The sequence below is a fragment of the Tyto alba genome, unplaced genomic scaffold (assembly GCF_018691265.1).
Source record: "Tyto alba isolate M040663 unplaced genomic scaffold, T.alba_DEE_v4.0 Super-Scaffold_30, whole genome shotgun sequence".
NCBI lineage: Eukaryota > Metazoa > Chordata > Aves > Strigiformes > Tytonidae > Tyto > Tyto alba.
The window spans coordinates 1,594,058-1,607,370 of NW_024881305.1; the positions used below are offsets into that span (position 1 = coordinate 1,594,058).

At 54.4% G+C, this 13,313-nt stretch overlaps 1 protein-coding gene across 1 annotated transcript; it reads right to left on the minus strand.

Moving 5' to 3' along the window:
* Positions 1 to 3,201: 3,201 nt before the first annotated feature.
* Positions 3,202 to 13,313, minus strand: MYBPH (myosin binding protein H). The gene is made up of 10 exons (XM_033001968.2): positions 13,031 to 13,313; positions 12,667 to 12,801; positions 10,614 to 10,781; positions 7,939 to 8,027; positions 6,721 to 6,916; positions 6,242 to 6,381; positions 5,918 to 6,077; positions 4,962 to 5,098; positions 4,339 to 4,525; positions 3,202 to 3,212 (listed from the first exon to the last, which is right to left on the minus strand). The coding sequence occupies exons 1-10, from the start codon at positions 13,311 to 13,313 to the stop codon at positions 3,202 to 3,204; spliced, it is 1,506 nt and encodes a 501-aa protein (XP_032857859.1).

A 13,313-nucleotide genomic window follows, 5' to 3' on the forward strand; every position in this document is an offset into this window, starting at 1 on the left:
TGCCAGGCTCTGCTCTGCAGCAGGACCTCTTCCAGGGCTGAAGAGGTGGTGGGAAGAGTTAATCTGAGTTAATTTGGATTCTTTTCTTATCAGCATTCCTTGTTCACCGGTGTCCCATTGGAAACATACTTCCTATGACCCTTCCCCTGCCCCAGGAGGGTTGTGCCCCTCGGACGTCACCAACCCGCAAAGTGACTGCAGCAAGTTCCTGCAGGGTCTGGCAGGGGGTGCAGAGAGGAAAAGGTCTTTGGGTGGGTGAGATTTATGGGTGGCTCGTTAGCTGGCTATGGAGAGCAATGCTGCGCCCATGTAGCACGGGCAATGGGGCTGCTGGGCGTCCCCATGGCCCACTGCTGCAGCCAGCTCTGTTTCGCCTGGAGGGAGCTCCTTCATTTCTCTGAGAGGAAGAGGAGGGCAACAAAGAAGAGAGAAGATGAAGGGCTCAGCCTCCCACATTTTGGAAGGACATTAATATATCATATCCAGGCTTCTGGCTTGGACCACATTGGGCAAAATGGGAGCAGAGCAGAAGAGCAATGGCAAGGACAGCAGCAAACCCTTCCCCTGGGCCTCATCAAGATGGAGAGGCCCTGAACATCCTCCCAGGCTCCTCAAGGCGAAGAACCCCAAATCTTTTATCAGTAGTGCCTGAGGATGCTGCAACCCCAGGCTCGTGTAGAGAGGGCGCCCCTGCCCCGTGCCCACGGTCCCTTTGCACAGCAGTAGCTTGGCCTCAGATTAGGGCTGCTGTTTACCAAGCACAGGTCTGATTCCCACTTGCATCTTCTTTCTGCAAGAGGCTGCTTTCCTGGAACTGATGCCTTTGCCTGATCCTTGCTAAGGTGCCCAGAAACCTGATGACTGGGATGCTCATAAATTAAAAGGCATGTGAATGATTGCTTTCAGGAAAAAACATCTAGTGGATTTTTCCACTCCATGCTCTCTGGACCTTTCCCGGGGAGACCTCACTAAAAGCGGATACTGTTACCCACCCTGGTCCCCTGTGGGGTTACAAACACAGTCTTTGCCCTGTAGGACTACATTAAGAGTCTGGAAAGGGCACAGTGTGCAGCCTGACACAATTTTGGAGATGTAGCTTCCTCCCTGCATTAGCAAACCTCCGGCTAAGGCAGCCAGCTCCCAGCCCCTGTTCCACAAGCCTCCTGCTGGCCAAAGGTGCATGCTGAGATGCCAGGGACATCCAGGGGGGCAGAACACCCCCATCCGTGTCCAAGGCCGGGTGTGAGCATGCCAGGGGAAGACCTGCTCTCAACCTGCCAGCTGGACTGCAACTTCCACCCGGTGGCATCATCGCTAACCCCAACCACTTCAGTGGACCAGCCTGACCATCAACTGGGATAAAAATTAATCCCGCGATGCCCTCTGATGGTGGAAATGATGTCTGGTGTGGACAGTGCTGCACCAGGGCTGAGCCCCTGGGAACACAGCAATACCCCCATGGACTTCAGCTTGGGTATGGAGCATAGGCAACGGGGGGCAGATGGGGACAAAGCAAAGGGGCTGCAGACTGGGGTCAGCTATTTTAGCCATAGGCGCTGCCTGGCTTTGCTCTCCAGTGGCACCAGGGGTGGGCTGGGCTCACATCTGCGGATGCCCAGGCTGGATTTGCACCCATGGTTGCAGTGCCAGGGCCATGCCTGATGCAGGGCAGGATCTGGGTCTGGCCCCATGACTGGGCTGGCACGCTGCTGGGAGAGGAGAGCTCCTGCCCTCTCCCATGTGCCAGACCCGCTGGCCCGAGGGAGGCTGTGCTGGGCAGGAGGCACACCGTGCTCCCGAGCCCTGGCTAACGATGCGCCTAGCCAACCTGATGGAGCTGTCTGGGCTCTCTCTTAATAAACAGCATCTGACCCACGCTGTCTCAGAGCTGCAAGTAACAAGTCGTCTTTCTGCACATGAGCTTTCAGTAGCTAACAGGGACAATTCCTCTTCCTCCAGATAACGCATCGGCATGTCCTGTCCCTGACATCTCATGCCATGGGGAGGGGATGCTGATGGCAGAGTGTGGCTGGATCACTGCATCACTGGTGTGGATAAAGAAATTGTGCTTCAATGAAGGAGCATCAACATGTCACAGCTTTGATGTTGCTATTTTTTTTCCCCCAGCCAGAATCATTCTCCAACTCCAAAAGGAAACTTTTCTCCATCTTCCTCCTCTTCCTTGTTAGGTTGCTTCTGGTTTAGTCATCTTCATATGTGTTTTATAAAGCTGGTCCTTTCTTTCCAAGCTCAGAAACCGTCTCCTGCACCCATGGTTTTGTGGGATGCTACATGAACCCATAGCATCCCTGGCATGTCTCTTCCCTCTACCTCCCCCCAGCCAAGACAACCCCACAACAAGCAGGACAGACTGGTTTGGGTTTTTTATTGGGACCAAAGCCCTTCAGATGGGCTTGTTTTATCGTCATAGCTAAGGACACATTCAGAGAGGACTGTGACATGGCAGGCTGAGGTGCAGGGCACCCCTGAGCCCTGCCAGGGAGAGGGCAGGCCAGCAGGTAGCAGAGGCCATGACCAGGAGCATCGCCATGTGCCACACTACAACCCAGCAGCTGCAGCATCCACCCAGGGTAAAGGAACAAGATCTGAGTCCTGTGAGGGCACCGCTGCCGAGAGACCCGTGGTCAGGGATGAGATGGGAAACTACGTCCCAGCCATGGATCTAATGCAAGACAAACACAGCTCAGCTCTTACAGACTCTCCTGCCCCACAAAATTCAGGTGCAACCCTTTAACTCTGCTTTTCCAACCCACAGCCCCATTTTACACCACTCTATACCTGCCCCCACCCCCAGTATCTGCCCCTCGTGTGCATCCAACCCCTGGTGCCCCAGTTCTACAAGCCCTGCCTGTAAACTGGGGCTCTGCCCACCACACTGCCCCTGCATCTGCCAGACACACCAGTCTCCACAGGCATCTTCATCCTTCTGGCCATATTTACAGCCCTCTCTCCACCTTGCAAAGGGGCAGGTTTCTCTCAGGCTCTGCAGCATCCCACCCCACCAGTGCATCTCCAGCCAAGGGGTGAGGAAGACCTGAGATGGGGCTCCATCAGCACGTGACAAGGGCTAATCCAGGACACGTAACCCACTCCATCCCCCATGACCTGACCCACCCTCCCTCCATCCTGCAGCCCCAACCCAGACCTACCTTACTCTTCATCTTGCCCTCCGATCTGTCCTCACTGGGGCACTGCAGGAGAGCACAGGAGATATAAACCCCCTGAACTCCTTTGTCTTACTCCCCTTTTCACTTCCAAAAGTGAGCCAGGGCGTAACCAACCTGCTCATGCGCACGCACCAACATCCACCTACACACACCATCCCTGCGCGTGTGCTCTGGATAATCACGCAACCCACCAGCACTGCCTGCTCCTGGCCATCTTGCCCCAAAATCCCAGCCTGGGTGTCTCCCAGGTGCTTTGTGTCCCCCAGCACGGCGACAAGCTCACCCTCCCGGCTGACTTCACCGTGCTGCCTGCATGGCTGCACTGGCTGGGGCCAGCCAGCCAGGTCAGAGCTCGCTGCACTGGCTGGAAGCCCTGTGACCAGGTGCCACAAAGCCAAGCACCCACCCTGTGCCACGCCGGCAGCCCTGTAGCTTCAGCAGGGACCGAGGGTGCTGGGTGCCAGCCGGATTGAAGCCCTGCCTGCGTGGGAAGTAGGGCAGAGAGTGTCTCAAGGCAAGCGTGTGCTGGGAAGCCACAGGAGGAGAAATAATAAAATCAGCATGTGTCTAAGGACACACTTGAGGAACATGGGCGTAGTGTGTGGGCATGAATCCTCCTGCACGCCAAGGCGGGTCGGCAGCACACGGGGGAGGTGGCTGCAGGGAGTAAAGCGGGGCACCTCCGTGCAAGGGCTGGGCTGGGTGTTCTGCTGAGGCAGGGAAATGTGAGCTGGAGCGTCTAGGCAGGATCCTGAGACATAAATCAGGACAGCCCAGGTGCAAGTGGAGGGGGTTCAACACAGCCCCCACACGCATGGCTTGTGGGTGGCTTGGGACACAAGTGCTGGTAGACGCAGTGAGGAGCAAGTGACTGTCTCAGCCACCACCAGCACCTCTGCTCCTTTGGCTCTGCAGTTTCTGGATTCCTCCCCATTTTTTGGTCATGAATGAGGAAAGGCGGTTTCAAGATGCTTCAAGGCCATAAACCCAAGAAACCCAAAGCTCCAGCTCCACAGGGCTGCCCAGTGTCCTTAGGCTCCCACATCACCAGGTTCAGCACAAAACAGGGACAAACCACACCACTGTGGAAGTGAGAACAGAAAAAGGCAGGTAAGGAGACCTGATCCTCTATCTCCTCAGCCAATCTTACCTTTCACATCAAGTTTGCAGTCTACTGAGGCTTCCCCCAAGGGGTTCACAGCTTTGCAGGTGTAGATTCCCCCATCAAAAGGGTTGGGCTTGCGGATTTCCAGGGAGCAGACACCCTGCTTGATCATTGCTATGTATTTGGGGTCTTCCCGTATCTCCATCTGATTTTTCATCCAGATGATCTTGGGCTGGAAGGCAGCAGAATTTATTTATTTGTTCAAATCAAGGAGAGAAATGAGAAATCTAACTGGCCCCAAAATGCAGATGCCTCCCTCTGCCTTCGCCTTGGCCCTGCCTGAAGATGGTTGCCATGGTGGGTTTCAGTCAGAAGTAGTTTGAAAAGGTAAATCTCTCGTTCGTGAGCCCTAACCACTGCTCCATGCTTCCTCCCCCAGCGCAGAAGGAAACAGGACATGGCTTGAATTAAGACCAGTCTCCCATCTCCATGCTGAAACACCTCAAACTTGCCCCAGTTTGACTCGGAGGGCAGCTGCAGCCCCCTAACCTCATCCAACCCTAACCAATATGACCAACCATCTCCCAACACCTCCAGCAATCTTCCAAAAACCCCACTGGTGGCTGCTCAGACGTGAAGGAGATGCTGTCCATGGAGGAACCACTGACCTGGGGGAAGCCCCGAACACAGCAGAAGAGATGTGTGTTGTAGCCCCGGGTAGTGGTTCGGTCTGTCAGGGGCTGGGTGAACTTTGGAGGCTCCATCATGTCCCGTTGGGGGATCTTCTCTGCATGGCAAGCAGTTTCTAAAAAAATAATTCTAGGTTGAGGCACAGCTCAGGCTCCTGGGCTGGCCAGCACATGGTCACAGGAATTCAGCCTAAGATACTTCTGATCCCTCACATAAAAAGCCAGACAGCATCTAGACTGACCCAAGGACCTGGCCTTCATCTTAGTCCATCCCTCACTATAAATCCCTTCTCACCCAACCGTGCCATGTTAGTGCCCAGTCCCTGCAGGGGACAGGGGAGATGCCAGTCTGCAAACCAACACCGCAATGCACACTATGTGCAGTATGTCAGATCCAGGCCAGGCACCTCTCTGGATCTCTTACTTCACCCCCAAAATTCAGTGCACAGAAATAGGAGCTGCGGATAAGCTCTGCAGGTGGCAGAGACCCCAACTCACGGTGTGCTACCAGGGAGCAGGGTGAAAATAGATGGAGGGAGAGTGGGGCTGAGTGATGCTGGTTTGGAGATTTGGCCTCGAGGTGGGCCACTGCAGGGGTCTCTTCCTCCGCTGGCTATGAGCTGCAGGGCCAAATCCAGGGCTGTTCCTCACCCCTCCCAGCTCCTGCTTCCATCTCCCCCCAGGGGTGTCCATTCCTTGATCCCTCCCAGGGGCTGACTATGGCACAAGCCTTCCCCAAAGGAGAAAAGAGGTGTCGAAGGAGAGCAGGGGACCTCTGGACCTCTGCTTTGGGGATGCACAGCCTCACCCCCGCAGGGCCCATCCTTGGGACCAGCCCAGCAGCATCACCACAACACCGAGCAAGCCCCACCGGGGACAGGACCCCTCTTGCTGATCACCACCCCCAAACGCCTTAGCCGGGGTCTTGTCCCCACTTGTCTTCTTGATGTGGGCCACCCCGGAGGCGACGGCTGCTTTCTCGCTCAGCCCGCAGGCGTTTTCTGCAAACACCCGGAAGGAGTAGGTATTGCCAATGATGAGGTCGGAGATGGTGCAGCTGGTGCGAGTGCAGCGCTCCAGCGCCGTGAACCATTTCTGGGTGGGAAAAAAAAAAAAAAAAAAAAAAGAGTGGTGAGGAAAGACAGGCTGCCCAAAGGATGGAGAAGGCGTCAGGGGAGACAGGGGTGTGCAGCTGCCCCTCTCCCATCAGGGCACCACCAGCACCAGGGCATCGGGGGCCCAGGAGTGCCCAGACTCACCCCACTCTTCTTGTCTGACTTCTGCACCATGTATCCCTTGATCTCAGAGTTCCCGTTGTCCACCGGTGGAGCCCACTCCAGGGCCACATTAAAGCCCCACACATCCACCAGCTTCAGGTTCTGGGGGGGGCTCGGTGGCTCTGCAAGTACAAACCCTCACAGGGTGGCATCCTAATTTGCTGCCCCCACATTCTGTGCCTTGACCATCCCATTCTCTTCGCTTTTAATCTCTTCTCACACTGTTGCAGCACACAAGGGATGAGAAGCTGTGACGGGCACGGGCTGGCAGAAACCCTGCACCCCCAACCAGAGGAGTTTGCCTCCATGATCCTGGAGAAGATCCCACTGGAAGAGGGACCCCAGAGTTCCTTGCCTTGTTGCCAGACCTGTCCCATCCCACTCAGAACAAGAGCTACCCCCAGCCTAGGGGAAGAAATGAGCCCCAGAGTGACCCTGCAGGGTCCCATCCCCAGCCTTACCAATCACTCGGATGTCCAGGGTGGCTTTATCCTCTGCTCCATGTACCCGCACAGCAAGCTCATACTTGCCCGAATCGCTGCGCTGCGCCTCGCGGATGTAGAGGATGGTGTCCTTCTCCGTGTTGTGGATGTTGATGCGGCTGGAGTCCAGGGGCTGGTCACCCTTGGTCCAGATCACCTCGGGCTGTGGCTTTCCCTGGAGCAACCCACACAGGCAGGTTAGGAGCCACTTGAGAGCATGGTCCCAACAGGTCTTGCTAGGAAGGACGGGCAGGCAGAGTCACCCCACTTTGTCCAGGCAGCAGTGGCCTGTATATGGCCTCTCCCATCCAGCAGTCCCCAGGGAAGAAACTGCAGCCCATCCCTGCCAGCCCCACTGACAGGAAGCCATCAGGCTCCAGGGATGATGCTAGAACATGCTGGTCCCCCAAATCCCTCGCTGAGCAAACCTGGCTTTGCTTGCCCAGGGCATTGCAGGCAGAGCTGTGCTCCTGTTGCCCAGGTACTGAGTCCAGGTTCAGGCCTAGCAGCAGGAGCCTGAATTCAGCACCCAGGGCCAATTCGTGCCTGAAGCACGGCCAAGGCTCCCAACCATTTATGAGACAAGGCATGGATATGGCCCTCATCTCGGGGGCAGCTTTCTGACTCTCACATGGCCAGCATGTTTCAGGGCTGGATTTCTCCATCCCAGATGCCGTGGTGGTGATTTTTCAGTGATGTCCCAGAAAGTATGCAATAGATAAGTTGAGAAGAGGACCTTCAGCTTGGCCTACCAGTACCAGCATCACTCCCCCATCACACAGTCCTTGGGGCTGACCTGCTCCAAAGGCAGCTGCTCTCCCCAAGGGTACCCCCACAGTTGTGCTGTGAGGTCCTGCAGCGTGTGGCCAGATCCCTGCCAGGCTCAGCCAGGAGCACGAGCTGAACCGGACTCATGGGCTGAGACAGCAGCAATAGCTAGCCCATTGCCTAGTGTGTTTGGTGTTGTTCCATTGTCAACACCATCAATAAAGACATAGCAGGAGAAAAATGGGATCTAGGCAAGAATAGGAGAAGGGTTCCCATCCCATCTTCCACCCTTGGCCCATAAGACATGAGGACCAGGACAAGCCAGCCCACAGTTAGCCCCAATCATGTCATGGTGGCTAGAAAAGTCACTGCAGAAGCTAAACTGCAGTGAAAAAGCCTGGGGGATTAAGTCCCAAATCATTCACCTACCTGGAAAGGGATCATTATGTTCACGGCATCCCCAACATGCCTGACATAAGTCTGCCGCAGATGACGGGGCATGCGGATCCTTGGAAGCTCTGGGGACCAGAAAGTCATGCTGTCGGGCCAAAGAAATCACAGCCCCCAACTGGCTGACCCACCCCACGCATCCCCCTACTTGGCCATCAAGAAATCCCACCCAGAAACACATCCAGCTCTCTGCTCTCATCTCCTGGACAGTGTTTGTTGCTTCCCTGCAGAGCCATGCCAGCCTACCCCATTGCCTGCCCCCCAAAATTATATCCATCCTTGAGATACCAGATCACCAGTCCAATAGCACCACCCCAATGGACCATTCACCCCCTTCGTTATAGCCAGGCCATGGACACCAACATGGGATTAATCAGAAGAGCCACAGCACAGCTACATGGTAGCAAGGCAGACCACAGCATCTCCCAGTCAGGAAATATTTCCCCCCCAGCTCAGAAAGCAGACTTTCCAGAGGCACACAACCCAACTTCCAGCAAGGACAAGGCTCACCAGACTTCCACCTTCACTGTGCACTCAAGGCCATTGAGAAACCAAGGTGGTGCATGGTTACTCACAGCAGAGCTGTGAAAGCCCCAGGCTTAAAATGAAGGCTAACGTCCCCAAGGGAACATAACAAAGATAAGAAAAAATCCCACTGGGGAATGCTGATGGAGCGTGTGTCTCCTTCCTGGGGCGAAAATAGCAGCCGTGTAACCCTACCAGCTTGGTGCCACTTGGTGATCCTGCTGGAGAGGCATTGGGTTTACATGAGCCCCTCATAAAAGAGCTGCATGTCTCTGCCCGGATTAAACGTGCTGGAGTTTAGCTCTGGGGAGGGGGCATGGCCAGAATTAAACTGGGACTGAGCGATGGCTAAACAGCTGTGAGCGTGAAGCGCCGGCGGTGGGCTGGGGAGAGCAGGGAGATGCCCGGCGGTCCCAGATGGCCCCGCCGACAGCTGAGGTGGTCCCTCCTCTGCTCATGCTGCTATTTGCTCCAGGGATCCACACACTGACGCTGCCACTTGGGCTCATCAGTCTCAGAAGGGCAGAGAAACCTGACCTTGATGGAGGAATGTTAATTCATGGGTGTTTTCCCCAGCTCGCGCGTGCCTTGCTCAGCCGGAGAATGCTGGCTGGGGTTGGTGGCCCAGGTGACATGCTGCTGAGGGTGGGAAGGCAATTTTCATGCCCCAGATCCTTGCAAAATGTGACTCCCACATCAAATCATCATCTGGTTTCTTCTCGTCTCTCTCCACTTCCCAAACCCACTCATCCCACCTGTTTTTAAACTCTCTGCTGTCTATATTGCTGCTATTTAAAATCTGTTGTGATCCTATAAATGAACAAGTGAGAGATACAAAATGCAGTCCCGAATAAAATGTGAAGACTATAAGGTAACAGATGAGGCAGAGAGGAGCGGACTGATGCACCCAACACACACCAGCACCGCTGAGGTGGACACAGGGAGGCAGAGGGACATTGGGGGCTAATTTGTCCCTCAGCAAAGCCAGGCAGTGTGCACAGGGCTGTATTTCAAATGAAATGCCAAAGTAGGCAAGTCCTGTTTGCAGATGAAAAGCTTCAGTTAACAAAAAGAAAAGTGAGAAGAAAAAAACCCACTAGCATGGAGCAAGAGCAAGTTGTGCGTGGGTCTTTCAGCTCTTTGGGTTTTACACCTCTCAGCCAGTACACGTGGCTGGGACAAAGCTCAGGCATCAGGAACAGGGGGTTTGAACTGGTGGGTGCAGCACAGGCCTAGAAGTGGGAAACACAAGCTGTGTATTTGGCACCCCATGCCTCAGTTTCCCCAGTCCCACAGGGTATGGTGGGATGCCTTTGAGATCTGGAGGTGAACACAGCAGCAGACACCAGCCACGAAACCCTGTTCCCCTCCATCAAGCAGACTGAGAGGACAGACCCTGCAGAACCCTTTCCAGATGCTGATAGTCTCCTCCAAGCCTTTTTGCTATGAAAAGCTGATGGCTCCGGGAATAACTTTTGTTATTATTATTACTATTCTTAAGCAGCTGACAAATCTGATGTGATCTTTGAGTAGTAGGGAAACTTGCGGATTAATAATTCCTTGTAAAGGGAAAAAAGGGCTATAATTGCTGTTTGATAAGTGAAAACCAGCTTTGCAATTGTACATCAGTCTCTGCACATTCACAGCAACCCGGGAGGAATGCGAGTCTTGCTAAGCATGGGGGCAAGTCATTCATTAGCGAGTTCAGCATGATTAAAGTTCCCATGCTGCAGACCAGCAGCTCTTGACTTTCCTTAGATAAATAAACAAAACCGTGCAACATGTATGTGATGGCATATCAGAGATGTAAGCATGGCCAAGGAGAGGCGATGTGCTGAAAGTGAGACTGTTTCTGAGCTCTCGCAATGAAATGAGAAAATGTGACTCCGCATTTTGAGTCCTTCACCCCCAAAGCTTCACCATCTGCAAGATCAGTGTCTTGAGGTCAGGAAGCTACTCCATCCCCCCCAAGGGAATTGGACAGAGTTATTGAGAATAACATGTAGGTCAAAGGCTGGATTGCAATGTGTGAGAGGGCAGAGGCTGCTCAGGCAGCAGGGACGGACAGTGATTTCTTTGCACTGCTGACAAAGCACACAGGAATTACGCACAGCAGGAGCAGTACTTACGGAGAATCTCCCTGACCAGGACTGGCTGCTCCAAAGTAGCCGGCACACTGGCACCGCTGGCGCTGACAGCCTTCACCCGTACATGGATCTTGTCACCAGAGCCAAGGTCCTGGATTGTGTATCGGGTGGAAAGAAAAGGCTCCTCATTCGCAGATGTCCAGTCTGTACCTACGATGAACCCGGCAGAGCCCTTCAAGCGTTCGATGGACAAACAGACACACACACCCACCCCCAAGCAGCAGGATCAAGCCACAGAGGTGAAACCCAGAGGCAAAGAACCCCTTCCCTGTAAAGGCTGAATTATTTGGGGCACAAGGAGAAAAAGGTATGTTAGAGGGGAGGTTGGCCACCCCACTCTGCCAAGGAGCATGAGGTACAAAATGCTGGCGGCAGCTCAACTGTCAAGCAGAAGGCTATCTGCAAGTAACAAAAGGCATTAGGCCAGCAAACACGGACCCTGCTGACCTTCCAGGTGCATTTCTGGAAACAGTTAAGATCTTTTGACCACCCTGACAGCTGTTAGTGCCCCAGGATAACTCATTGGGGCTTACCACGTTCCCCAGCACATCCTCCACATGAGGCAAGCTCTGCTCATCACCTGCCACCAGCGAGCTAGACCTCTCCAACTGTTCTTCCTCTTTGGAAGGGGCATCTCAAACTTACCCCACAGCCCAGATGTAGAAGCCCTCCCACATCAGCTAGCTAACACAGCCTTGCATTGTGCCAAACCTGTTAAGAGGTTTCTCAGTTAGAAAACAGACTGCCCCAGCCACAAAAGGGCTCTGTGTCCCAGGTGGACAACTAGAGTAACGCATGCATGCCAGAGTTTGCTAAGCCACTATGTGCACCTTCAAACCATGAAGATTTTCCTGTCAATGCCACCAGACCAGCCAAATCCCACCAGCTCCTTTTCCCCTTCACCACTGGCATTACTCAAACCATCCCTCACTCAAATCTCACCATATTTTAGCCAACCAGGGTCTTGCACCAGCACAAATACAGCAGTCACGGAGACCGTGTGGTTATCATTGAATGACTAGAGCTCTCCTGTCACCCAGACAAACCCAAAACAACCTGGGGAGCATCCAAAACTGTGACCTTTGGGTGGCTGTCAGCCAGCACCCTCCAGGAATGGCTGCATCTTTCCTTGTCCCATGCAAGGTCCTCCTCACGCATCCCATCCATCCGTGGTTACCTCCCCAATCCCCAGCCCAATGATGAAAGCCTCCCACAGCCAAGCATGTGTTGATCATGCCTGTCACAAGCTAAACAGCCAAGGATCATAGATCAAGTTCCCCAAGGCCCACACGCCACTTGGGTCTCCTAAACCACCCCAGCCTCATGCAGCACCCAGCCCACTAGCCCCAGCCTCCCCTTGCAGATCCCCCCAGCCACACAGGTCATTCACTCTCACCCCAAAGTCAAGCAGGGCTTCAAGAGAGTGCCCAAACCACAAGTCTTATCCGCCTACTCCATTCCACCAACCATCAGTGCAACCAGAGAGCCACAGATATTTGTTGCCACCCACCAGCCCACCTCCATCCACCACACACATCCTCTTTCCAGGCATCCTGAGCCGCATCTCACTTGGGCAGGGTTTGCCCCTCTTGCACTGCCCAGGATCCTTTCCTCCTTCATCCTCCCACCTTATCCCCATTCTTTCTGTATTTCATTTTGGGCAAACATGGGAGAATTACATCTTCTTTGTCCTGAGGTCTTGCATCAGCATCCCAACCTCAGGCCTCTGCAAAGCTGGAGCTCATCAGAGACCACTCTCAGTGGGTATGCTGGTCTCAAGCCTCTAGCTGGACATGGCAGTGATATTAAATCCCGTCCAGCCCCTGGATAAAGACATTACCACTATCTGAATTCAAAGGGAGACCCACCTCCTCCATGGAAGAAAAATGACCATTTAAAATAAACTTATTTGGTCAAAGAAAGGGAAATGATTCCCCAGGGAAATGTGCTGTGGGGTTCTGCCCAGCTTTGTCCCATGCCTCTGCAGCAACATATCAGATCTCCATGCTTACAAGGCAGGAAAGCCCAAGCCTACTTCCATCTTTGCAGATCTCCACCATGTATCCATCCAGGCCCGACCGGCCTATCTGTTCCGGGGCTTTCCAGGTCAGCGTAACCGAGTTTTCACTCACTTCTTCCACGGTCAAGGACAAGGGGGAGCTGGGCGGCTCTGTAACAAACCCACGGTGAGGACAGGCTCTCAAGTACTGGGGCTGTTGGAGGGCAGTCACCCAACCTCCATTTGATCTTCAGCCCCCCCATCCTCCTAACATTCCATCCCCGTCCCACTGCAAAAATATCCTTGATGACTTCAACCCTTCACCCCAGCACCCTCACATGCCCCCTCCCAGCCTTGCACTTGCTCCCCTCCCCGCTTCAGTGTCCGATCCCGTCCTCACCTTCCTTTGGTTTCTCAGGCTTAGACTCAGGGGATGGGGCTTGGGGTTCAGCTGGAGGAGCCGGGGAACCTTCTTCAGGGGCTGGAGTAATTTCTGCCGTGGGGACGGGAGCAGGTTTGTCTGTGGGAGCTGTGGGCTGCTCCGTGGCAGGGGGACGCTCAGGGGCCAGGGGCTCTTCAGCAGCTGGGGCTGGGGCTGGTTCTTCCGTTGGGGTTGGCACTGGCTCTTTTGTTGGAGCTGTCGGAGCCGGGTCGGTGGCCGGAGGTGCGGTTTTGCCGGTCAT

What these genes read in the sequence shown, in the direction of transcription:
- MYBPH (XM_033001968.2), bottom strand. Translation starts at nt 13,313, where the DNA reads ATGACCGGCAAAACCGCACCTCCGGCCACCGACCCGGCTCCGACAGCT. An exon ending in GCCTGAGAAACCAAAGGAAG is followed by an intron (nt 12,802 to 13,030) that starts GTGAGGACGGGA and finishes GGTTTGTTACAG; the next exon opens with AGCCGCCCAGCTCCCCCTTG. An exon ending in CCTGGTCAGGGAGATTCTCC is followed by an intron (nt 8,028 to 10,613) that starts GTAAGTACTGCT and finishes TCTGGTCCCCAG; the next exon opens with AGCTTCCAAGGATCCGCATG.